The sequence below is a fragment of the Cherax quadricarinatus genome, chromosome 10, assembly GCF_038502225.1.
Source record: "Cherax quadricarinatus isolate ZL_2023a chromosome 10, ASM3850222v1, whole genome shotgun sequence".
Classification (NCBI taxonomy): domain Eukaryota; kingdom Metazoa; phylum Arthropoda; class Malacostraca; order Decapoda; family Parastacidae; genus Cherax; species Cherax quadricarinatus.
Genome location: NC_091301.1, coordinates 27,061,138 through 27,088,409, shown reverse-complemented (window position 1 = coordinate 27,088,409; position 27,272 = coordinate 27,061,138). Strand labels below are relative to the sequence as shown.

The 27,272-nt window shown below is 39.2% G+C and overlaps 1 protein-coding gene across 5 annotated transcripts in view; it reads left to right on the top strand.

Annotated features, from left to right (window-relative positions):
• The window catches only part of MFS16 (major facilitator superfamily transporter 16), a 168,800-nt gene extending 142,265 nt beyond the window's left edge, over positions 1 to 26,535 (top strand). For all 5 annotated transcript variants that reach the window (XM_070083733.1, XM_070083737.1, XM_070083732.1 and 2 more), the window contains 3 exons: positions 12,873 to 13,074; positions 18,789 to 18,886; positions 20,531 to 26,535. In XM_070083733.1, the coding sequence (XP_069939834.1) occupies positions 12,873 to 13,074; positions 18,789 to 18,886; positions 20,531 to 20,608 (378 nt within the window). In that variant the 3' untranslated portion in view covers positions 20,609 to 26,535. The remainder of the gene's footprint in view (positions 1 to 12,872; positions 13,075 to 18,788; positions 18,887 to 20,530) is intronic.
• The last annotated feature ends 737 nt before the right edge of the window (positions 26,536 to 27,272 follow it).

Below are 27,272 nucleotides of genomic sequence, written 5' to 3'. Positions count from 1 at the left end.
GAGGTTTTCAAGTACCACATCCATCATCTTGGCTCTCCATGTTTCGGGACCCCCATGTGGCTCCAGGTTTTCCCAGTCGATCTCCCTGTGGTTAAAATCGCCCATTACCAGTAACTTTGCTCTGCTCGAGTGAGCTCTTCTTGCCACCTCAGCCAGTGTGTCCACCATCACCCTGTTGTTTTCTTCGTACTCCTCTCTTGGCCTCCTGCAGTTCTGTGGTGGGTTATACATCACTCCAATGACTACTTTATGTTCTCCGGACTGAATTGTACCTACAATGTAGTCTCTCTCCAATCATGTCCATGCCTTCCATTTCCTCAAATCCCCATCGGTGTTTTATGAGCAGTGCAACCCCTCCTCCCCCTCTACTCCTTCTATCTTTCCTCAGGATCTGATATCCCATTGGGAAGATTGTGTCTGTTATTGTCTCAGTGAGTTTTGTTTCTGTGACTGCTATGATGTCTGGGGATTTTTCACTGATTCTTTCGTTCCACTCCTCATGTTTATTCGTTATTCCATCCGCGTTTGTGTACCAAACTTTCAGTTTCTCTTCTATCATTGTGGTCATGCAAGAATATTGGGGTTGGGGGAGCGAGAGCCTTGGTGGGGGCCTATATGGGGCTGTGGTGTAGGTGGGGTTTGTGATGATGAGGGTGGGGTCAGAATGCCCATAAGGGACAGCTGTTGGGGTGAGGTTTGTGATATGGGGGTTGGTGGCAGAGGGAACAGTGAATGGGTTGTAGTATAGGTTGCTCAGTTACGTTGGGAATGTTGCGGTTGGAGTCTTTTGGTGGGAGATTCTGTGGGGTGTGTTTGCCCTTCCTCCTGTGTCTGGGTCCTACTCATTTTCGTCATTGCCTCTTGTTCCTCCTTGCGTCTCTGTACCCTCTCTTTCAGTGTAGTCCTTTCTTCTTGTGTTCTGTCGAGGTCGAGGTATACTCTCTGGTACCCCTGTTTGTCCCTCAGTCTTTCTTTCTCTTGCAGAATCCTGGTTCGAACTGATTCTTCCTTGAAAGTTACTCTGACAGGCCGTATCCTTCCACTCGCAAACCACCCAATTCTCTGAAAATTTGTCACCTGGGTCATATCGCCCTCACCTATTGTCTTCATGATGCCTTCAATCATTTTTTTCTCCTCCTGTTTTATTTCTTCAAAGTTGTCCCCCTTGGCTTCTTGGAGCCCGTACACAAAAACTGACCTCGCCCTTTCCTCCTCCCACTGAGTCTCCATCTGCTTCCTCTGAGGCATTTTATTTCCTTCCATTGACATGTTCTTGCCTTCAGTCCCTGTCATATCTGAAACTTCTATTCTCAGTGAACTGTCTTTCATGACCAGCTGTCCCTTGCTACTGCAGTTGGCTGTTAGAATCTCTGCATATAGTATATCTTCATTGTCTTCGGACCTGTCATTTGATCTTAGTGTGCTCCTCGTCTTTTCCCTGGCCCCACGTGGGTCTGATAGGGCCTTCGTGTACGGCATGTCTCTGTTGTTGCTTACCGTCCCCTTGTCTGCGCCTGACATTGAATTTCCTGATGTCACATCTGAATTGTCATTTGTCTCTCTAATCTGTTTCAGGCTTTGCAGTTTCTCTTCTAAGCACTGTATCCTAGCTTCTGCTGCTAAGACCTGTACTTCCCACTTCCTGCACTCTTCAGCTATCCACTCCTCCATTTTCTTACCAAGCTCTACTCTCTTGTGTGTGTGTGTGTGTGTGTATATATATATATATATATATATTATATATATATATATATATATATATATATATATAATATATATATATATATATATATAATATATATATATATATATATATATTTTTTATTTATTTTTTATTATCACACCGGCCGATTCCCACCAAGGGAGGGTGGCCCGAAAAAGAAAAACTTTCACCATCATTCACTCCATCACTGTCTTGCCAGAAGGGTGCTTTACACTACAGTTTTTAAACTGCAACATTAACACCCCTCCTTCAGAGTGCAGGCACTGTACTTCCCATCTCCAGGACTCAAGTCCGGCCTGCCGGTTTCCCTGAATCCCTTCATAAATGTTACTTTGCTCACACTCCAACAGCACGTCAAGTATTAAAAACCATTTGTCTCCATTCACTCCTATCAAACACGCTCACGCATGCCTGCTGGAAGTCCAAGCCCCTCGCACACAAAACCTCCTTTACCCCCTCCCTCCAACCCTTCCTAGGCCGACCCCTACCCCGCCTTCCTTCCACTACAGACTGATACACTCTTGAAGTCATTCTGTTTCGCTCCATTCTCTCTACATGTCCGAACCACCTCAACAACCCTTCCTCAGCCCTCTGGACAACAGTTTTGGTAATCCCGCACCTCCTCCTAACTTCCAAACTACGAATTCTCTGCATTATATTCACACCACACATTGCCCTCAGACATGACATCTCCACTGCCTCCAGCCTTCTCCTCGCTGCAACATTCATCACCCACGCTTCACACCCATATAAGAGCGTTGGTAAAACTATACTCTCATACATTCCCCTCTTTGCCTCCAAGGACAAAGTTCTTTGTCTCCACAGACTCCTAAGTGCACCACTCACTCTTTTTCCCTCATCAATTCTATGATTCACCTCATCTTTCATAGACCCATCCGCTGACACGTCCACTCCCAAATATCTGAATACGTTCACCTCCTCCATACTCTCTCCCTCCAATCTGATATTCAATCTTTCATCACCTAATCTTTTTGTTATCCTCATAACCTTACTCTTTCCTGTATTCACCTTTAATTTTCTTCTTTTGCACACCCTACCAAATTCATCCACCAATCTCTGCAACTTCTCTTCAGAATCTCCCAAGAGCACAGTGTCATCAGCAAAGAGCAGCTGTGACAACTCCCACTTTGTGTGTGATTCTTTATCTTTTAACTCCACGCCTCTTGCCAAGACCCTCGCATTTACTTCTCTTACAACCCCATCTATAAATATATTAAACAACCACGGTGACATCACACATCCTTGTCTAAGGCCTACTTTTACTGGGAAAAAATTTCCCTCTTTCCTACATACTCTAACTTGAGCCTCACTATCCTCGTAAAAACTCTTCACTGCTTTCAGTAACCTACCTCCTACACCATACACTTGCAACATCTGCCACATTGCCCCCCTATCCACCCTGTCATACGCCTTTTCCAAATCCATAAATGCCACAAAGACCTCTTTAGCCTTATCTAAATACTGTTCACTTATATGTTTCACTGTAAACACCTGGTCCACACACCCCCTACCTTTCCTAAAGCCTCCTTGTTCATCTGCTATCCTATTCTCCGTCTTACTCTTAATTCTTTCAATTATAACTCTACCATACACTTTACCAGGTACACTCAACAGACTTATCCCCCTATAATTTTTGCACTCTCTTTTATCCCCTTTGCCTTTATACAAAGGAACTATGCATGCTCTCTGCCAATCCCTAGGTACCTTACCCTCTTCCATACATTTATTAAATAATTGCACCAACCACTCCAAAACTATATCCCCACCTGCTTTTAACATTTCTATCTTTATCCCATCAATCCCGGCTGCCTTACCCCCTTTCATTTTACCTACTGCCTCACGAACTTCCCCCACACTCACAACTGGCTCTTCCTCACTCCTACAAGATGTTATTCCTCCTTGCCCTATACACGAAATCACAGCTTCCCTATCTTCATCAACATTTAACAATTCCTCAAAATATTCCTTCCATCTTCCCAATACCTCTAACTCTCCATTTAATAACTCTCCTCTCCTATTTTTAACTGACAAATCCATTTGTTCTCTAGGCTTTCTTAACTTGTTAATCTCACTCCAAAACTTTTTCTTATTTTCAACAAAATTTGTTGATAACATCTCACCCACTCTCTCATTTGCTCTCTTTTTACATTGCTTCACCACTCTCTTAACTTCTCTCTTTTTCTCCATATACTCTTCCCTCCTTGCATCACTTCTACTTTGTAAAAACTTCTCATATGCTAACTTTTTCTCCACCAATCGCTCCTCTTCCCTCCTGCACCCACTTTCCTGTAACCACAAACTTCTGCTGAACACTCTAACACTACATTTTTAAACCTACCCCATACCTCTTCGACCCCATTGCCTATGCTCTCATTAGCCCATCTATCCTCCAATAGCTGTTTATATCTTACCCTAACTGCCTCCTCTTTTAGTTTATAAACCTTTACCTCTCTCTTCCCTGATGCTTCTATTCTCCTTGTATCCCATCTACCTTTTACTCTCAGTGTAGCTACAACTAGAAAGTGATCTGATATATCTGTGGCCCCTCTATAAACATGTACATCCTGAAGTCTACTCAACAGTCTTTTATCTACGAATACATAATCCAACAAACTACTGTCATTTCGCCCTACATCATATCGTGTATACTTATTTATCCTCTTTTTCTTAAAATATGTATTACCTATAACTAAACCCCTTTCTATACAAAGTTCAATCAAAGGGCTCCCATTATCATTTACACCTGGCACCCCAAACTTACCTACCACACCCTCTCTAAAAGTTTCTCCTACTTTAGCATTCAAGTCCCCTACCACAATTACTCTCTCACTTGGTTCAAAGGCTCCTATACATTCACTTAACATCTCCCAAAATCTCTCTCTCTCCTCTGCATTCCTCTCTTCTCCAGGTGCATACACGCTTATTATGACCCACTTCTCGCATCCAACCTTTACTTTAATCCACATAATTCTTGAATTTACACATTCATATTCTCTTTTCTCCTTCCATAACTGATCATTTAACATTACTGCTACCCCTTCCTTTGCTCTAACTCTCTCAGATACTCCAGATTTAATCCCATTTATTTCCCCCCACTGAAACTCTCCTACCCCCTTCAGCTTTGTTTCGCTTAGGGCCAGGACATCCAACTTCTTTTCATTCATAACATCAGCAATCATCTGTTTCTTGTCATCCGCACTACATCCACGCACATTTAAGCAACCCAGTTTTATAAAGTTTTTCTTCTCTTTTTTAGTAATTGTATACAGGAGAAGGGGTTACTAGCCCATTGCTCCCGGCATTTTAGTCGCCTCATACGACACGCATGGCTTACGGAGGAAAGATTCTTTTCCACTTCCCCATGGACAATAGAAGAAATAAAAAAGAACAAGAGCTATTTAGAAAAAGGAGAAAAACCTAGGTGTATGTATATATATATATGCATGTGCGTGTCTATGAAGTGTGACCAAAGTGTAAGTAGGAGTAGCAAGATATCCCTGTTATCTTAGCGTGTTTATGAGACAGAAAAAGAAACCAGCAATCCTACCATCATGCAAAACAGTTACAGGTTTTTGTTTCACAGTCATCTGGCAGGACGGTAGTACTTCCCTGGGTGGTTGCTGTCTACCAACCTACTACTCACTTATCCTTCAACATTATTGCTACTCCTTCTTTAGCTCTAACTCTATTTGAAACCCCTGACCTAATCCCATTTATATATATATATATATATATATATATATATATATATATATATATATTCTTTCTTTCAACACACCGGCCGTATCCCACCGAGGCGGGGTGGCCCAAAAGGAAAAACGAAAGTTTCTCCTTTTACATTTAGTAATATATACAGGAGAAGAGGTTACTAGCCCCTTGCTCCCGGCATTTTAGTTGCCTCTTACAACACGCATGGCTTACGGAGGAAGAATTCTGTTCCACTTCCCCATGGAGATAAGAGGAAATAAACAAGAATAAGAACTAGAAAGAAAATAGAAGAAAACCCAGAGGGGTGTGTATATATGTGCTTGTACATGTATGTGTAGTGTGACCTAAGTGTAAGTAGAAGTAGCAAGACGTACCTGAAATCTTGCATGTTCATGAGACAGAAAAAAGGACACCAGCAATCCTACCATCATGTAAAACAATTACAGGCTTTCGTTTTACACTCACTTGGCAGGACGGTAGTACCTCCCTGGGCGGTTGCTGTCTACCAACCTACTACCTTGAATATATATATATATATATATATATATATATATATAAATGGGATTAGGTCAGGGGTTTCAAATAGAGTTAGAGCTAAAGAAGGAGTAGCAATAATGTTGAAGGATAAGCTGTGGCAGGAAAAGAGGGACTACAAATGCATAAATTCAAGGATTATGTGGAGTAAAATAAAGATTGGATGTGAAAAGTGGGTTATAGTAAGCGTGTATGCACCTGGAGAAGAGAGAAGTGTAGAGGAGAGAGAGAGAGATTCTGGGAAATGTTGAGTGAATGTGTGGGGAGTTTTGAATCAAGTGTGAGAGTAATGGTGGTTGGGGATTTCAATGCTAAAGTGGGTAAAAATGTTATGGAGGGAGTAGTAGGTAAATTTGGGGTGCCAGGGGTAAATGTAAATGGGGAGCCTTTAATTGAGCTATGTGTAGAAAGAAATTTGGTAATAAGTAATACATATTTTATGAAAAAGAGGATAAAATAAATATACAAGGTATGATGTAGCACGTAATGAAAGTAGTTTGTTAGATTATGTATTGGTGGATAAAAGGTTGATGGGTAGGCTCCAGGATGTACATGTTTATAGAGGGGCAACTGATATATCAGATCATTATTTAGTTGTAGCTACAGTTAGAGTAAGAGGTAGATGGGAAAAGAGGAAGGTGGCAACAAGTAAGAGGGAGGTGAAAGTGTATAAACTAAGGGAGGAGGAAGTTCGGGCGAGATATAAGCGACTATTGGCAGAAAGGTGGGCTAGTGCAAAGATGAGTAGTGGGGGGGTTGAAGAGGGTTGGAATAGTTTTAAAAATGCAGTATTAGAATGTGGGGCAGAAGTTTGTGGTTATAGGAGGGTGGGGACAGGAGGAAAGAGGAGTGATTGGTGGAATGATGAAGGAAAGGGTGTGATAAAAGAGAAAAAGGTAGCTTACGAGAGGTTTTTACAAAGCAGAAGTGTTATAAGAAGAGCAGAGTATATGGAGAGTAAAAGAAAGGTGAAGAGAGTGGTGAGAGAGTGCAAAAGGAGAGCAGATGATAGAGTGGGAGAGGCACTGTCAAGAAATTTTAATGAAAATAAGAAAAAATTTTGGAGCGAGTTAAACAAGTTAAGAAAGCCTAGGGAAAGTATGGATTTGTCCGTTAAAAACAGAGTAGGGGAGTTAGTAGATGGGGAGAGGGAGGTATTAGGTAGATGGCGAGAATATTTTGAGGAACTTTTAAATGTTGAGGAAGAAAGGGAGGCGGTAATTTCATGCACTGGCCAGGGAGGTATACCATCTTTTAGGAGTGAAGTAGAGCAGAATGTAAGTGTGGTGGAGGTACGTGAGGCATTACGTAGAATGAAAGGGGGTAAAGCAGCTGGAACTGATGGGATCATGACAGAAATGTTAAAAGCAGGGGGGGATATAGTGTTGGAGTGGTTGGTACTTTTGTTTAATAAATGTATGAAAGAGGGGAAGGTACCTAGGGATTGGCGGAGAGCATGTATAGTCCCTTTATATAAAGGGAAAGGGGACAAAAGAGATTGTAAAAATTATAGAGGAATAAGTTTACTGAGTATACCAGGAAAAGTATACGGTAGGGTTATAATTGAAAGAATTAGAGGTAAGACAGAATGTAGGATTGCGGGTGAGCAAGGAGGCTTCAGAGTGGGTAGGGGATGTGTAGATCAAGTGTTTACATTGAAGCATATATGTGAACAGTATTTAGATAAAGGTAGGGAAGTTTTAATTGCATTTATGGATTTAGAAAAGGCATATGATAGAGTGGATAGAGGAGCAATGTGGCAGATGTTGCAAGTTTATGGAATAGGTGGTAAGTTACTAAATGCTGTAAAGAGCTTTTATGAGGATAGTGAGGCTCAGGTTAGGGTGTGTAGAAGAGAGGGAGAATACTTCCCGGTAAAAGTAGGTCATAGACAGGGATGTGTAATGTCACCATGGTTGTTTAATATATTTATAGATGGGGTTGTAAAAGAAGTAAATGCTAGGGTGTTCGGGAGAGGGGTAGGATTAAATTATGGGGAATCAAATTCAAAATGGGAATTGACACAGTTACTTTTTGCTGATGATACTGTGCTTATGGGAGATTCTAAAGAAAAATTGCAAAGGTTAGTGGATGAGTTTGAGAATGTGTGTAAAGGTAGAAAGTTGAAAGTGAACATACAAAAGAGTAAGATGATGAGGGTATCAAATGATTTAGATAAAGAAAAATTGGATATCAAATTGGGGAGGAGGAGTATGGAAGAAGTGAATGTTTTCAGATACTTGGGAGTTGACGTGTCGGTGGATGGATTTATGAAGGAAGAGGTTAATCATAGAATTGATGAGGGAAAAAAGGTGAGTGGTGCGTTGAGGTATATGTGGAGTCAAAAAACGTTATCTATGGAGGCAAAGAAGGGAATGTATGAAAGTATAGTAGTACCAACACTCTTATATGGATGTGAAGCTTGGGTGGTAAATGCAGCAGCGAGGAGACGGTTGGAGGCAGTGGAGATGTCCTGTCTAAGGGCAATGTGTGGTGTAAATATTATGCAGAAAATTCGGAGTGTGGAAATTAGGAGAAGGTGTGGAGTTAATAAAAGCATTAGTCAGAGGGCAGAAGAGGGGTTGTTGAGGTGGTTTGGTCATTTAGAGAGAATGGATCAAAGTAGAATGACATGGAAAGCATATAAATCTTTAGGGGAAGGAAAGAGGGGTAGGGGTCGTCCTCGAAAGGGTTGGAAAGAGGGGGTAAAGGAGGTTTTGTGGGCGAGGGGCTTGGACTTCCAGCAAGCGTGCATGAGCGTGTTAGATAGGAGTGAATGGAGACGAATGATACTTGGGACCTGACGATCTGTTGGAGTGTGAGCAGGGTAATATTTAGTGAAGGGATTCAGGGAAACCGGTTATTTTCATATAGTCGGACTTGAGTCCTGGAAATGGGAAGTACAATGCCTGCACTTTAAAGGAATGGTTTGGGATATTGGCAGTTTGGAGGGATATGTTGTGTATCTCTATATGTATATGCTTCTAAACTGTTGTATTCTGGGCACCTCTGCAAAAGCAGTGATAATGTGTGAGTGTGGTGAAAGTGTTGAATGATGATGAAGGTATTTTCTTTTTGGGGATTTTCTTTCTTTTATTGGGTCACCCTGCCTCGGTGGGAGACGACCAACTTGTTGAAAAAAATATATATATATATATATATATATATATATATATATATATATATATATATATATATATATATATATATATATATATATATATATTATATATATATATACATTATCAAGTCGGCCGTCTCCCACCGAGGCAGGGTGACCCAAAAAAGAAAGAAAATTCCCAAAAGGAAAATACTTTCATCATTCAACACTTTCACCACACTCACACATTATCACTGCTTTTGCAGAGGTGCTCAGAATACAACAGCTTAGAAGCATATATGTATAAAGATACACAACATATCCCTCCAAACTGCCAATATCCCAAACCCCTCCTTTAAAGTGCAGGCATTGTACTTCCCATTTCCAGGACTATATGAACATAATCGGTTTCCCTGAATCCCTTCACTAAATATTACCCTGCTCACACTCCAACAGATCGTCAGGTACCAAGTATCTTTCGCCTCCATTCACTCCTATCTAACACGCTCATGCACGCTTGCTGGAAGTCCAAGCCCCTAGCCCACAAAACCTCCTTTATCCCCTCTTTCCAACCCTTTCAAGGACAACCCCTACCCCTCCTTCCTTCCCCTATAGATTTATATGCTTTCCATGTCATTCTACTTTGATCCATTCTCTCTAAATGACCAAACCACTTCAACAACCCCTCTTCTGCCCTCTGACTAATGCTTTTATTAACTCCACACCTTCTCCTAATTTCCACACTCCGAATTTTCTGCATAATATTTACACCACACATTGCCCTTAGACAGGACATCTCCACTGCCTCCAACCGTCTCCTCGCTGCTGCATTTACCACCCAAGCTTTACATCTATATAAGAGTGTTGGTACTACTATACTTTCATACATTCCCTTCTTTGCCTCCATAGATAACGTTTTTTGACTCCACATATACCTCAACGCACCACTCACCTTTTTTCCCTCATCAATTCTATGATTAACCTCATCCTTCATAAATCCATCCGCCAACACGTCAACTCCCAAGTATCTGAAAACATTGACTTCTTCCATACTCCTCCTCCCCAATTTGATATCCATTTTTTCTTTATCTAAATCATTTGATACCCTCATCACCTTACTCTTTTCTATGTTCACTTTCAACTTTCTACCTTTACACACATTCTCAAACTCATCCACTAACCTTTGCAATTTTTCTTTAGAATCTCCCATAAGCACAGTATCATCAGCAAAAAGTAACTGTGTCAATTCCCATTTTGAATTTGATTCCCCATAATTTAATCCCACCCCTCTCCCAAACACCCTAGCATTTACTTCTTTTACAACCCCATCTATAAATATATTAAACAACCATGGTGACATTACACATCCCTGTCTAAGACCTATTTTTACCGGGAAGTATTCTCCCTCTCTTCTACACACCCTAACCTGAGCCTCACTATCCTCATAAAAGCTCTTTACAGCATTTAGTAACTTACCACCTATTCCATATAGTACTTGCAACATCTGCCACATTGCTCCTCTATCCACTCTATCATATGCCTTTTCTAAATCCATAAATGCAATAAAAACTTCCCTACATTTATCTAAATACTGTTCACATATATGCTTCAAAGTAAACACTTGATCTACACATCCCCTACCCACTCTGAAGCCTCCCTGCTCATCCGCAATCCTACATTCTGTCTTACCTCTAATTCTTTCAATTATAACCCTTCCGTATACTTTTCCTGGTATACTCAGTAAACTTATTCCTCTATAATTTTTACAATCTCTTTTGTCCCCTTTCCCATTATATAAAGGGACTATACATGCTCTCCGCCAATCCCTAGGTACCTTCCCCTCTTTCATACATTTATTAAACAAAAGTACCAACCACTCCAACACTATATCCCCCCTGCTTTTAACATTTCTGTCATGATCCCATCAGTTCCAGCTGCATTACCCCCTTTCATTCTACGTAATGCCTCACGTACCTCCACCACACTTACATTCTGCTCTTCTTCACTCCTAAAAGATGGTATACCTCCCTCGCCAGTGTATGAAATTACCGCCTCCCTTTCTTCTTCAACATTTAAAAGTTCCTCAAAATATTCTCGCCATCTACCTAATACCTCCCTCTCCCCATCTACTAACTCCCCTACTCTGTTTTCAACTGACAAATCCATACTTTCCCTAGGCTTTCTTAACTTGTTTAACTCGCTCCAAAATTTTTTCTTATTTTCATTAAAATTTCTTGACAGTGCCTCTCCCGCTCTTTCATCTGCTCTCCTTTTGCACTCTCTCACCACTCTCTTCACCTTTCTTTTACTCTCCATATACTCTGCTCTTCTTATAACACTTCTGCTTTGTAAAAACCTCTCGTAAGCTACCTTTTTCTCTTTTATCACACCCTTTACTTCATCATTCCACCAATCACTCCTCTTTCCTGCTGCCCCCACCCTCCTATAACCACAAACTTCTGCCCCACATTCTAATACTGCATTTTTAAAACTATTCCAACCCTCTTCAACCCCCCCACTACTCATCTTTGCACTAGCCCACCTTTCTGCCAATAGTCGCTTATATCTCGCCCGAACTTCCTCCTCCCTTAGTTTATACACTTTCACCTCCTTCTTACTTGTTGTTGCCACCTTCCTCTATGCAAGAAATTACATGAGCAAGCAAATATAGTGGACCCCCGCTTAACGATCACCTCCCAATGCGACCAATTATGTAAGTGTATTTATGTAAGTGCGTTTGTACGTGTATGTTTGGGGGTCTGAAATGGACTAATCTACTTCACAATATTCCTTATGGGAACAAATTCGGTCAGTACTGGCACCTGAACATACTTCTGGAATGAAAAAAATATCGTTAACCGGGGGTCCACTGTAATCAATAATAACTAGAAATAATAATAAGGAAGGTGGGGTAGGGGTCGTCCTTGAAAAGGTTGGAGGGAGGGTGTAAAGGAGGTTTTGCGGGCGAGGGGCTTGGGCTTCCAGCAAGCGTGCGTGAGTGTGTTAGGAGTGAATGGAGACGAATGGTATTTGGGACCTGACGAGCTGTTGGAGTGTGCGCAGGGTAATATTTAGTGAAGGGATTCAGGGAAACCGGTTATTTTTATATAGCCGGACTTGACTCCTGGAAATGGGAAGTACAATGCCTGCACTTTAAAGGAAGGGTTTGGGATATTGGCAGTTTGGAGGGATATGTTGTGTATCTTTATATGTATATGCTTCTAAACTGTTGTATTCTGAGCACCTCTGCAAAAACAGTGATTATGTGTGAGTGAGGTGAAAGTATTGAATGATGATAAAGTATTTTCTTTTTGGGTCACCCTGCCTTGGTGGGAGACGGCCGACTTGTTAAAAAAAAAAAACACTAATAATTTTGTATTTGGGAATTCCAATACAGGACAATCAATAGTTTTGGGAAATATGAAAATACATCTTCAGATTTGTAGTTTCCAGGTTATACAGTGCTCTCATCTTGCGTATGTAAATCTTAGCTCAGTCTAACCAGTAGGTCAACCTTTGTCATTTGGAGGTTGCAAGACAATAAGCATTTCTTTGGAACAAAATAATCATCATATACCTATACATATTTGGAATTAACAGAATACAAGGATTTCCAGTGATGTAAATTTAATTTTTCTAGGTCAGAGCTTGACTTACCGTAGGCCAGGTCTTGAATTACCGTAGATGTCACCATATGACTTCTAAGGTATCATTTGTTATAAAATAAGCAGAAAATAATGTACTGTAATATCCAGAACAAACTTATGCTTACAATTTGTTCCACAGCTGTTTATATACCAGTTATTGAGCTCTGCAAGTTTGGGTTTGAGTATATTCCTGCTGATCGTCGTTGGACTTCTAGTAAATGGACCATATGCTTTGATCACAACGGCAGTGTCTGCTGACCTGGGCACCCACGATTCTCTCAGAGGCAATGCTAAAGCTCTTGCCACAGTGACTGCTATTATTGATGGCACTGGCTCCATAGGTAATGTATAAATGTTTTAATATATTTATTAATACAGCAGACCCTTTTATTACACGGTCGTTACATTCTTGAAAATGCTGTGTTAGGTAAACTGAAGAATTTATGGGAAAAATAGGGTTATGCTCCTGGGAGCTCCAAAAAAAAAAAAAAACTACTTTTTTTTTTTAGACCTTCAGATCTTACAGAAATAAAAGTGAATATGTAATTGTTGTTCACTGTTGTGATGTATTACCTTGTTTTTACTGCTTAAGACTACAAATGCAACAGAAATAATAGTATTTCTTACCTTAATTTGTGGGTGCTAGTGTTTGTGGATGATTGTGAAGAGAGTGGAGAGTTATGCTGTGGCCCTACTGGTCTGAGGTGGATGGTAGAGGTTCTGGTACTGAAGTTGATGGTTGTACTGGAGTGTGCATAAATTCTGTAATGGATTTCTGGGATATTTTACTCTGCAGTACACTATACATCTCATGGTAAGGTATCAGCTGCTCTACACACAGTTTCAGAGCACTGCTTCTAGATTTGTCAGGGTCCTCTTCAGTGAAAAAGTCTAACTTTAAGTCAGTTAGTCAAGTCAGTCAGTCAGTAAAGTAAGTCTGTCAGTAAATCAGTCAAGTAAGTCTGTCAGTTATTCATCATTCTTTTTAATTGTACAAACTGATGCTTCATTAAGGCCACAGGCTCTCTCTTGTCTAATATCTCTATTTTCTTCGTAACTCTAAGACTTGTACACTTATACCTTTTCTTTCCACTTTCAGCAACACTCGTATGCCTACAACAAGTTGGCCGTCTCCCACCTAATAAAAAAGATTATTCACATGTACCCGACAATATTGCTGGGCTTCTTTTTAGTAGGCTATACAGGAAAAGAGGTTACTAGCCCATTGTTCCCGGCATTTTAGTTGACTTTTACAATGTGTGGCTTGTGGAGGAAAGATTCTTATTCCACTTCACCATGGATATAAAAGGGAAAGTAATAAGAACAAGAACTATTAAGATAAAATCAAAGAAAACTCAGATGAGTGTGTATATATAAACTTTCTTTCAACACACCGGCCGTATCCCACCAAAAAGAAAAACGAAAGTTTCTCTTAAATTTAGTAATTTATACAAGAGAAGGGATTACTAGCCCCTTGCTCCCGGCATTTTAGTCGCCTCTTACAACACGCATGGCTTTCGGAGAAAGAATTCTGTTCCACTTCCCCATGGAGATAAGAGGAAATAAACAAGAACAAGAACTAGAAAGAAAATAGAAGAATACCTAGAGGGGTGTGTATATATATACTTGTACGTGTATGTGTAGTGTGACCTAAGTGCAAGTAGAAGTAACAAGACATACCTGAAATCTTGCATGTTTATGAGACAGACAAAAGACACCAGCAATCCTACCATCATGTAAAACAATTACAGGCTTTCGTTTTACATTCACTTGGCAGGACAGTAGTACAGTGGAACCTCTACTTGTGAGTGCATCCACGTGCGAGTTTTTCCAAATACGAGCAGTCAATGGGTCGGAAAATACTTTCATCATCATTCAACACTATCACCTCACTCACACATAATCACTGTTTTTGCATAGGTGCTCAGAACACAACAGTTTAGAAGCATATACTGTACGTATAAAGACACACAACATATCCCTCCAAACTGCTAATATCCCGAAACCCCTCCTTTAGAGTGCAGGCATTGTACTTCCCATTTCCAGGACTCAAGTCCGGTTATATAAAAATAACTGGTTTCCCTGAATCCCTTCACTAAATATTACCCTGCTCACACTCCAACAGATCGTCAGGTCCCAAATACCATTCGTCTCCATTCACTCCTATCGAACATGCTCATGCACGCCTGCTGGAAGTCCAAGCCCCTCGCCCATAAAACCTCCCTTACCCCTTCCTAGGTTCTCTACACATATGCTGCTGTGTGTGATAATCTATAGAGAGAAAATAACTTTTTTGTTTCATGTTTATGGTGGAGTACGAGTGTATATCATAGTTAGCCCTGTGCTATACTCAGTTTTCTCTAATATAAGCCACCAAGACAAGGATAGGAGAATGGTATTTGTTTACCATATCCTCTTCGTAACTCTGTCGAACTGCTCGGTGTTATGCCAAATATTATTCATTCTGGAGTATTTAACATTTTTTATGTTATTTATATTGTTTCTTATGTCATATTAGATCAATTGTGATAGGCAAATAAGCTGTAGTGTTGAAATTAGCGTAATAATAAAGCATATTCTCCTGCTTCATGAGACTGAGCTCATGGCAACCGACAGTGGCTTCAAAGCCACCTTATCTTTAATGGATAATGTACTGTGTAGGTGCTTTACATAATGAGAAGCATTTCTTTTATTCATTGGTTGGGGATTTCAATGCTAAAGTGGGTAAAAATGTTATGGAGGGAGTAGTAGGTAAATTTGGGGTGCCAGGGGTAAATGTAAATGGGGAGCCTTTAATTGAGCTATGTGTAGAAAGAAATTTGGTAATAAGTAATACATATTTTATGAAAAAGAGGATAAATAAATATACAAGGTATGATGTAGCACGTAATGAAAGTAGTTTGTTAGATTATGTATTGGTGGATAAAAGGTTGATGGGTAGGCTCCAGGATGTATATGTTTATAGAGGGGCAACTGATACATCAGATCATTATTTAGTTGTAGCTACAGTTAGAGTAAGAGGTAGATAGGAAAAGAGGAAGGCGGCAACAACAAGTAAGAGGGAGGTGAAAGTGTATAAACTAAGGGAGGAGGAAGTTCGGGCGAGATATAAGCGACTATTGGCAGAAAGGTGGGCTAGTGCAAAGATGAGTAGTGGGGGGGTTGAAGAGGGTTGGAATAGTTTTAAAAATGCAGTATTAGAATGTGAGGCAGAAGTTTGTGGTTATAGGAGGGTGGGGACAGGAGGAAAGAGGAGTGATTGGTGGAATGATGAAGTAAAGGGTGTGATAAAAGAGAAAAAGGTAGCTTACGAGAGGTTTTTACAAAGCAGAAGTGTTATAAGAAGAGCAGAGTATATGGAGAGTAAAAGAAAGGTGAAGAGAGTGGTGAGAGAGTGCAAAAGGAGAGCAGATGAAAGAGTGGGAGAGGCACTGTCAAGAAATTTTAATGAAAATAAGAAAAAATTTTGGAGTGAGTTAAACAAGTTAAGAAAGCCTAGGGAAAGTATGGATTTTTCCGTTACAAACAGAGTAGGGGAGTTAGTAGATGGGGAGAGGGAGGTATTAGGTAGATGGCGAGAATATTTTGAGGAACTTTTAAATGTTGAGGAAGAAAGGGAGGTGGTAATTTCATGCACTGGCCAGGGAGGTATACCATCTTTTAGGAGTGAAGTAGAGCAGAATGTAAGTGTGGTGGAGGTACATGAGGCATTACATAGAATGAAAGGGGGTAAAGCAGCTGGAACTGATGGGATCATGACAGAAATGTTAAAAGCAGGGGGGGATATAGTGTTGGAGTGGTTGGTACTTTTGTTTAATAAATGTATGAAAGAGGGGAAGGTACCTAGGGATTGGCGGAGAGCATGTATAGTCCCTTTATATAAAGGGAAAGGGGACAAAAGAGATTGTAAAAATTATAGAGGAATAAGTTTACTGAGTATACCAGGAAAAGTATACAGTAGGGTTATAATTGAAAGAATTAGAGGTAAGACAGAATGTAGAATTGCGGATGAGCAAGGAGGCTTCAGAGTGGGTAGGGGATGTGTAGATAAAGTGTTTACATTGAAGCATATATGAGAACAGTATTTAGATAAAGGTAGGGAAGTTTTTATTGTATTTATGGATTTAGAAAAGGCATATGATAGAGTGGATAGAGGAGCAATGTGGCAGATGTTGCAAGTTTATGGAATAGGTGGTAAGTTACTAAATGCTGTAAAGAGCTTTTATGAGGATAGTGAGGCTCAGGTTAGGGTGTGTAGAAGTGAGGGAGAATACTTCCCGGTAAAAGTAGGTCTTAGACAGGGATGTGTAATGTCACCATGGTTGTTTAATATATTTATAGATGGGGTTGTAAAAGAAGTAAATGCTAGGGTGTTCGGGAGAGGGGTAGGATTAAATTATGGGGCATCAAATTCAAAATGGGAATTGACACAGTTACTTTTTGCTGATGATACTGTGCTTATGGGAGATTCTAAAGAAAAATTGCAAAGGTTAGTGGATGAGTTTGAGAATGTGTGTAAAGGTAGAAAGTTGAAAGTGAACATAGAAAAGAGTAAGGTGATGAGGGTATCAAATGATTTAGATTAAGAAAAATTGGATATCAAATTGGGGAGGAGGAGTATGGAAGAAGTGAATGTTTTCAGATACTTGGGAGTTGACGTGTCGGCGGATGGATTTATGAAGGATGAGGTTAATCATAGAATTGATGAGGGAAAAAAGGTGAGTGGTGCGTTGAGGTATATGTGGAGTCAAAAAACGTTATCTATGGAGGCAAAGAAGGGAATGTATGAAAGTATAGTAGTACCAACACTCTTATATGGATGTGAAGCTTGGGTGGTAAATGCAGCAGCGAGGAGACGGTTGGAGGCAGTGGAGATGTCCTGTCTAAGGGCAATGTGTGGTGTAAATATTATGCAGAAAATTCGGAGTGTGGAAATTAGGAGAAGGTGTGGAGTTAATAAAAGCATTAGTCAGAGGGCAGAAGAGGGGTTGTTGAGGTGGTTTGGTCATTTAGAGAGAATGGATCAAAGTAGAATGACATGGAAAGCATATAAATCTATAGGGGAAGGAAAGAGGGGTAGGGGTCATCCTCGAAAGGGTTGGAAAGAGGGGGTAAAGGAGGTTTTGTTGGTGAGGGGCTTGGACTTCCAGCAAGCGTGCATGAGCGTGTTAGATAGGAGTGAATGGAGACGAATGATACTTGGGACCTGACGATCTGTTGGAGTGTGAGCAGGGTAATATTTAGTGAAGGGATTCAGGGAAACTGGTTATTTTCATATAGTCGGACTTGAGTCCTGGAAATGGGAAGTACAATGTCTGCACTTTAAAGGAGTGGTTTGGGATATTGGCAGTTTGGAGGGATATGTTGTGTATCTTTATACGTATATGCTTCTAAACTGTTGTATTCTGGGCACCTCTGCAAAAGCAGTGATAATGTGTGAGTGTGGTGAAAGTGTTGAATGATGATGAAAGTATTTTCTTTTTGGGGATTTTCTTTCTTTTTTTTGGGTCACCCTGCCTCGGTGGGAGACGACCGACTTGTTGAAAAAAAAAAAAAAAACCATGGCTAGGGCTAAAAGTACGCAGGTTAAAACAATAAATGGAGAAAAAGAAACTGGAATGACTTGTGCAGCAAGTAGCGCCACCAAACAGTACCAGCAGGTTGGTGTGGCGACCCTGGAATTTTGAAATTATGCTAGCCAAAATTAGTGCCGAATAACTGAAGGAACCGAATAACTGATTGCCAGATTTGTGATGGCGGACCTGTACCTTGCATAGCACTAAAGGAATCTGAGACGATTACAAATTTTGAGGTAGCCATGGATGCAATTCGGATAATTGCAATGAGAATTGCATACAGTTCAGCTGTAAAAATGCTAACCAAGTCTAATAAATATCCTTGCACTGATATCTGGGAGCGAATCCTGGTGAAAGTTTTTTTTTTTTTTAATTCAATGGCTGTCTCCCACTAAGGCAGGGTGATTTTTTGTAAAATACTTCATGCATATGCACATTCTGAATGATAATCAAATAATTTTTTGTGTGTATGTTTGTAGGAGCTGCAGTTGGACCACTAATTGCTGGACCTGTATCAGAACTTGATTGGAACTACGTCTTCTATATGCTTATGGTAGCAGACGTTCTAGCTCTTCTTGTAAGTATAATGTTTAGTTTTTCCTGTTTAATACAAACTGCTGATCTTATAATGTAAATATAGAAATTAATAGTTTTTAAAATGTAAGAATAGAGTTACTGGGGCCAAACAAATCAGAAAAAGCTTTCTGAAAAAATGTAGATAAAATTATTTACTGGTTGACAACAATTTGGGCTGTTATTGGGCTGTATAAATCCAATTTGCCAATTGCATTGCACAATAACTGTGCAGGTCCACCATCACAAATCTGGCAATCAGACATCTTGTTCCATCAGGTATTCAGCACTAATTTTAGCTAGTATAATTTCAAATTTCCAGGGTTGCCACACCAACTTACTGGTGCTATTTGGTGATGCTGCTTGCTTCATAAGTCATTCCAATTTCTTTTTCTCCATTTATTGTTATAACCTGCTTACTTTTAGCCCTAGGCATGGTTCCAACAATTAAAAGAAATGATTCTCGTTGTGTAAAGCACACACAGTACATTGTCCACAAAAGATAAGGTGGCTTTGAAACCACTGTCGGTTGCCATGAGCTCAGTCTCGTGATGCAGGGGAATATGCTTTATTATCAACACTACGGTTTACTTGCCTGTCACAGTTGATCTAATATGTCATAATAAACAATATAAATAACGTAAAAACATGTTGAATACTCCAGAATGAATAATATTTGGCATAATACTGAGCGATTCGACTGAGTTATGAAGAGGATATGGATACAAGTACCATCCTTCTATCCCTGTTTTGGGGGCTTATGTTAGAGAAAATGGAGTATAGCACAGGGCTAACTGTGATATACACTCATAATGCACCATAAAACTGAAACAAAAAAGCTATTTTCTCTACATAGATTATCATACATAGCAGCATATGTGTAGAGAACCTAGGATAACCCAAAAAAAGGTCAAAGTGACTTACTTCTAGTACCTGGCTTGGGCTTGCCATATATGATTTTTGGTAAATATTTTTTTTCTTGATTGTTTGTTGGCTATCTTATTGAAGCTTGGCAATGTGTGATGGAAAGATGCTTCATAATGTACACCAAAAATGAAGAAATCGGATCATAAGTAATGGAGTTCACTTCTCAGCCATTAGCTGCCTCTTAGCGGTATATTTTTTGTGTGGTTTTTATGGCTGTATTCTCGTTTTCTTTTGGTCTCATTTGATTGAATGGAAGATATATTACAGAAATAGATATGATTTTGATTGCTTTCACGACAGAGTAACGGAAATGTTTAATTTTTGCTGATGTTCAATGAACTTTCTTGTGTAAGTCAGGTTGTTGGTTAACTTAATAAAGTGTATTCTAACCTAACCACTCTGTAATCCGGCAGATTCTATAATCCGGCACACTTCAGGTTTCAATGATGCTGAATTTGTGATGGCATCATTTAAACAATGGAAGTAATGTAGAGTTAAATATTGAGATGGGCTTTTTATCAGTTGATCTTAAGGATGGTCTATTTAAAAAAAAAAGATATATAGCTCCTATTGAACAAATAAATTTTTCTACAGCCCTCATGATTCTTATAGAATAATAATGTGTAGCTACATCACTAATGTATTATAACTACAAAAGTTATGTGAATATTGTTAGAGATACCATGCTAATGTTTTTCTTAGCAACATCTTTCTTTTACAGCTTTTGACACGACTCGTTATAAATGAGCTTCGGCAATGGCGACAACGGCGTAGACAAAACTATCACCATTCTCTCTGAAGATGGTAGCAAAGTTTATAGATTTATTCCAATATAAATGTAATACTTTACATTAAAAAAAATTGTACAGTGTAGCATATTAATTTTATAGGAAGTGTAATGAGTAGTAACTAGTAGTCATAGTTATATTTTATTTATGTATGATACATATTGTAGAAACTAGATGGATGAAAACAGTTTGATCAGCTGTTGTTTATTTCCTGAATCTTTTATTTTAAGTGCATAAAAAGCATATACAATGGACCCTCGAATTTCGTAATTAATCCGTTCCAGAGTCAGACGAAAGGCAAAATTTATGAATGGTGAAACCATTTTCCCTATGAGAAATAATGTAAATCCAATTAATCCATTCCAGACACCCAAAAGTACAGTATTAACAAAAATATTTTTTTTACATTAATATAGATCTACATACAGAAAACAATGAAACATCACGTATAAAACAATAATAACATCACACTTGCCTTTATTGAAGACTCTTGTTGGTGTATGGAAGACAGGAAGAGGGGAGAGGATGGAGAAGTTACACTATTCACAAATAACCCGCACATAAAAGAGAGAAGCTTACGACGACATTTCGGTCCGACTTGGACCATTGACAAAGTCACACTAACAGAGGTGGAGCAGGACGGCTATATATAGGCAGGAAGAGGTGGAGGTAGTAGTAGTAGTAGTAGTTAGTGTGACTTTGTCAATGGTCCAAGTCGGACCGAAACGTCGTCGTAAGCTTCTCTCTTTTATGTGCGGGTTATTTGTGCATCGTTCCAGTCACGGTATTGTGCCTTTTTGTTATTTAAGTTACACTATTGTTTGGATGAGGAATCCCCTTTCCATAAAGACTTAGGTACCAAGCCCTTATCTGGGGTTACATCCCTTCTTTGTTTTTTAATGGCACTAGGACCAGCTCGAGTCACTGGACCCTTGTTGCACAAAAAAACTGTCCAGAGCTCTTGCAGTTCTACCCTCTACCACAATCATTACCACCCTCTACCATGATCACTACCACTACCACCCTCTACCACCATCACAACCACTACCACCCTCTACCACTATCACTACCACCCTCTACCACCACCACTTTCGTATTTTTCTACAAACTTTTTCCATAATTCTGTTGTGTTTCTCACTTTCTTTACCAAAGGGCTGGCACTAGAAGCTTTCTTTGGGCCCATGGTGGCTTGTTAGCAGTTGCAAGCACAAAAAAGAATGGAATATTACGAAATGTATTGTATGAACACGTGAGGTGATGGTCACTTGCCAATAAATAATGCCACACTGACTGGGAATGGTGTGTGGGGCGCCTTTGTGTGGTGTGGATGCTGGGAGGCCGCTCATACATGTTCCAGACAACCGACGAATGACGAGGCAAATTACAAACCGTGAGGCAATATTTTGACAAAAAAAAAGTTCTCGGAAGGCGAAATTTACAAATCACGAGGCTTTAGAAACTCGAGAGTCCACCGTACGGTGGTACTTCGGTTTATGTCTGCTTTGGAATAAGTCCAACTTGGTATACATCCTGTTTGGACACGAAAATCTTTGCTTGGTGTACGACCTTTGTTTGGAATATGACTCACGTGCTAGAACTTGTATGGTCAAAATGAGTCATGACACTGCTCGCTACTCTTGTTTACCTCTCTAGAGACAAAGCCACAACTGCCCACTAATGTCAGTTTGCCCTTTGCTACCATTCAATGAACAACCCATGCTGTAATTCTGTGAATTTTCATGTGATTTTGTTTTTTCGTATAAATTTTTAGTAAATTAATTAACCCCCTAACACGACTCCTCTCATTCTGCCCATGGATCAGCAAGTCAGAAAAGAGAAAGGGACTCTCCTTCCAAACAATAACATTTCCTCCTCCTCCCTAGTAGGCACTCGAATCTTTTCAGCAAAGTAAAGTGAGGTTAAATTTGCACTTATTTCATCTAATTCTTTTGTATTTATGTATGTATTTTAGTATTAAGGAGTGTTTAAATTACTTATACAGGCACCATCCAACTTATGACCGAGTTCGGTTCCGACAAACCGGTCCTAAGTCGAAAAGGACGTAAGTCGAACCTTGCTACAGAATATCAACATCACATTTTTGAAATGAGCTTATTTTATTTTTTTATTTTGGTATTTCATTTTTTACTTTACTTTTTATGCTGCTAGTACTGTATTTTATACTGAAAAGTTTAGGATAAACACTGTGTACAACACAAACAGTTGTTTATTTCCCAGAAATTTGGCATAGAAAACACGGCCGTATGTCGAGCAGGTCGTAAGTCGGATGGTAGGTGTATTAGTATTAAGCAGTGTTTAAATTATTTTATACAACCCCATCAATGTATAATATGCCAATAACAATAGGATTTTTTTTCATGGGAACGGATTAATTGTTTTCCCTATATTTCTTATGGGAAAATTTGTTTAGTATATGCCCTGTTTGGTATAAGTTCAAGGTCCTGGAATGGATTAAGGATGTATACTGAGGTACCGCTGTATTAAGACAGCCATGGACAAGTCATTGGCCATACTGCATTCTATTTTTAATTTATGAACCTAGTACAGTAATTACACTGTCAGGGCTTGGATTTTTTTTTTGGGGGGGGGGGGGGGGTAGGCATTGTATGACTCCCCAATAGTTCAGCATTTGTCTGTGAATGTAATAATAGTAAAGTAATGATAGATGTACAAATATTAAGAAAGACTATTATATCATTACAGTATTTAATTTTTTACTGAAATTGCACCAAATACTAAAACCTTCAATAAGATATAATTTAGAAATGAATACAAACAGGTAGGATCCCTTACCTTTAAATCCATCCTCAATCCTCTGAGAAATCAGTTGAGGAAATAAAAAATTAATATTACTAAAAGGATCCAGAAAACATTTGGAAACATTTCTTTAATGGTAATTTCTTCTACTAGTTTTAAGGAAAGATAGTGAATAGGGAAGTTTAAATTTACTGTAAAAATTAACTGGCATGCAAGAGATGAATATTTTTGTGGCTCTAAAGGCTATTCATTCCTTTTCCAGGGAGGTTCCTCGATGCCAGTGAGGGGTTTTTGATCCAAGGAATTAACCAGTCCTTCCCTTCCTTGGATCGAACCAAATTGCCTCCCACTCCAAGTTTAAAGATATAAATTTCATAAACTCTTACCAAGGCTACATAGAAATAACATCAAATACAATTATCACTATTGCCTTTCTGTTATGAAAACCAAGGAATATGGTTTCTTATTAAACAAAAGATATCAGTAATGCAGTAAACAATTTATTGTAGACATTTCTTTCAAATGAGTAAATGACATAGTTCATTGAGTATCGTTTTTAATAAAAAATATATTTTGTGCTGATTAGTGAAGGAATGTGTATCAACCATTGAGAGCCAGTAGGTTGAGGGTAGGATACTATTATTATTAATTTTTATTATGGGGAAGTGTTAAACCTGTAGTGGTCATACAATACCTGCAGAATAGGAGATAATCAGGTTCGATTCAAGAACAGGTCAGATTCCTTGGATCGAGAATTCTCCAGAGTCAAGGTTTCTCCCTTAACCCTTAAACTGTCCAAATGTAGATCTACGTTTACGCGCGTAGCGCTCAGAGCTTGATTTTCTCCTTAAGAAAGCAAGTAAAAAAAAAAAATAGATCTATGTTCGGAGCGCTACACAAGCAAACGTAGATCTACATTTGGATAGTTTAAGGGTTAAGGGGTGAGGGTAGTAAAGCCTTGTTAAACTCAGTTTTATCAAGAATTCAGTGTTCATATTGTACACTTATGGGTAAAAAGTTAGAATAATGAGGCTAAGCTGCAAGTCAGGGGTAGTGAAATAGCTCATGAGTGTGCACTTAACCCTTGGAGGGCCAGTCACATACAAGTACGTCGTTGCAGCCAGGGTCGGTCACGTACTTGTATGCCTAAATTCTAGCGCCTTCAAATCTGGTGGAAGAAAGCTGACAGGCCTATATATGGAAGAAAGCTGGCAGGCCTATATATGGAAGAAAGTTGGCAGGCCTATACATGAAAGAATAGGTCTGCATGGTCAGTGTGCACAGTATAAAAAAAATCCTGAAGCGAGCAGTGCATAATGAGAAAAAAACCTCCGACTGTGTTTTTGGTTTAAAACAGCGACTTTCTAGTGTATTTTTGTATGGTATTTACGATTGTATTCTCGTTTCCTTGGTCTCATTTGATAGACTCGAAGATATGTTACAGAAATAGAGATGATTTTGATTAGTTTCACTATGGCAAGTATGTACATACCTTGAAATTGAGCTCAAAATAGCGAGAATGATAGATTTTTGCCGATGTTCAAGAGTAAACAAATCATGCCACACGTCCAATACACATCAACTGGTGAGTCTAATATTCTTTCACAAGTGCGTTGACATCATTTATACCCTTTTTGCAATGGTGCAGTAGTATACATAATAAAAACCTATTTTCTGTGAGAATAAAAATTCAAAATGGAAAGCAAAAGTAATGTAAGAGGGGCCTAGAGATGTGACTAATGAACAGATAAAATGTTATTTTAGTGCCATGAATGTCTGTCTTGTTTATTCTGGATGCTATTTTGAAATTGGCATCTTTCGAAATTTGTGAAATTTCCAATTTCTGACCACTTTATTGGGTAGTTGAAATTGGTAAATGGCAGTTTCTTGTACTTAATTGATAGAACAAATGGAGTTCTAGCAAAATAGCTATGATTTTAGATGGCTGCAACATTGGAATTGGCCAAAAGTAGGGCTCAAAGTGGGCGAAATCGCCGATGTGTAAATATCGTAGAAACTGCTAACTTCACGAGAGCACAGAATAAATAAATAATTTTTTTTTTTTTTTTTTTTCCAAAAAATTTTTCAACCCTGAGAACGAGTTTGTGAGAGGGCCTCTTGACCCTCAAGGGGTTAAGTTTGTCATCACACATCTGTAATAATTTACTTTCCAAATTTAGCAAGCTTCACGTGGTATGATTGTACACATTTATTTATACACACTCATCTGAGTTTTCTTTGATTTTATCTTAATAGTTCTTGGTCTTATTAATTTTCCTTTTATATCCATGGGGAAGTGGAATAAGAATCTTTCCTCCGTAAGCCATGCGTGTTGTAAAAGTCAACTAAAATGCCGGGAACAATGGGCTAGTAACCCCTTTTCCTGTAAAGATTACTAAAAAGAATAAGAAGAAGAAAATTGTCAAAGTGGGAAGTCTGAATGTGCGTGGATGTTGTGCAGATGATAAGAAAGAGATGATTGTGGATGTTATGAATGAGAAGAAGCTGGATGTCCTGGCTTTAAGTGAAACAAAGCTGAAGGGGGTGGGAGAGTTTCAGTGGAGAGGAATAAATGGGATTAGGTCAGGGGTTTCAAATAGAGTTAGAGCTAAAGAAGGAGTAGCAATAATGTTGAAGGATAAGCTATGGCAGGAAAAGAGGGACTATAAATGTATTAATTCAAGGATTATGTGGAGTAAAATAAAGATTGGATGTGAAAAGTGGGTTATAATAAGCGTGTATGCACCTGGAGAAGAGAGAAGTGTAGAGGAGAGAGAGAGATTTTGGGAAATGTTGAGTGAATGCGTGGGGAGTTTTGAATCAAGTGTGAGAGTAATGGTGGTTGGGGATTTTAATGCTAAAGTGGGTAAAAATGTTATGGAGGGAGTAGTAGGTAAATTTGGGGTGCCAGGGGTAAATGTAAATGGGGAGCCTTTAATTGAGCTATGTGTAGAAAGAAATTTGGTAATAAGTAATACATATTTTATGAAAAAGAGGATAAATAAATATACAAGGTATGATGTAGCACGTAATGAAAGTAGTTTATTAGATTATGTATTGGTGGATAAAAGGTTGATGGGTAGGCTCCAGGATGTACATGTTTATAGAGGGGCAACTGATATATCGGATCATTATTTAGTTGTAGCTACAGTTAGAGTAAGAGGTAGATGGGAAAAGAGGAAGGTGGCAACAACAAGTAAGAGGGAAGTGAAAGTGTATAAACTAAGGGAGGAGGAAGTTCGGGTGAGATATAAGCGACTATTGGCAGAAAGGTGGGCTAGTGCAAAGATGAGTAGTGGGGGGGTTGAAGAGGGTTGGAATAGTTTTAAAAATGCAGTATTAGAATGTGGGGCAGAAGTTTGTGGTTATAGGAGGGTGGGGGCAGGAGGAAAGAGGAGTGATTGGTGGAATGATGAAGTAAAGGGTGTGATAAAAGAGAAAAAGGTAGCTTATGAGAGGTTTTTACAAAGCAGAAGTGTTATAAGAAGAGCAGAGTATATGGAGAGTAAAAGAAAGGTAAAGAGAGTGGTGAGAGAGTGCAAAAGGAGAGCAGATGATAGAGTGGGAGAGGCACTGTCAAGAAATTTTAATGAAAATAAGAAAAAATTTTGGAGTGAGTTAAACAAGTTAAGAAAGCCTAGGGAAAATATGGATTTGTCAGTTAAAAACAGAGTAGGGGAGTTAGTAGATGGGGAGATGGAGGTATTGGGTAGATGGCGAGAATATTTTGAGGAACTTTTAAATGTTAAGGAAGAAACAGAGGCAGTAATTTCATGCACTGGTCAGGGAGGTATACCATCTTTTAGGAGTGAAGAAGAGCAGAATGTAAGTGTGGGGGAGGTACGTGAGGCATTACGTAAAATGAAAGGGGGTAAAGCAGCTGGAACTGATGGGATC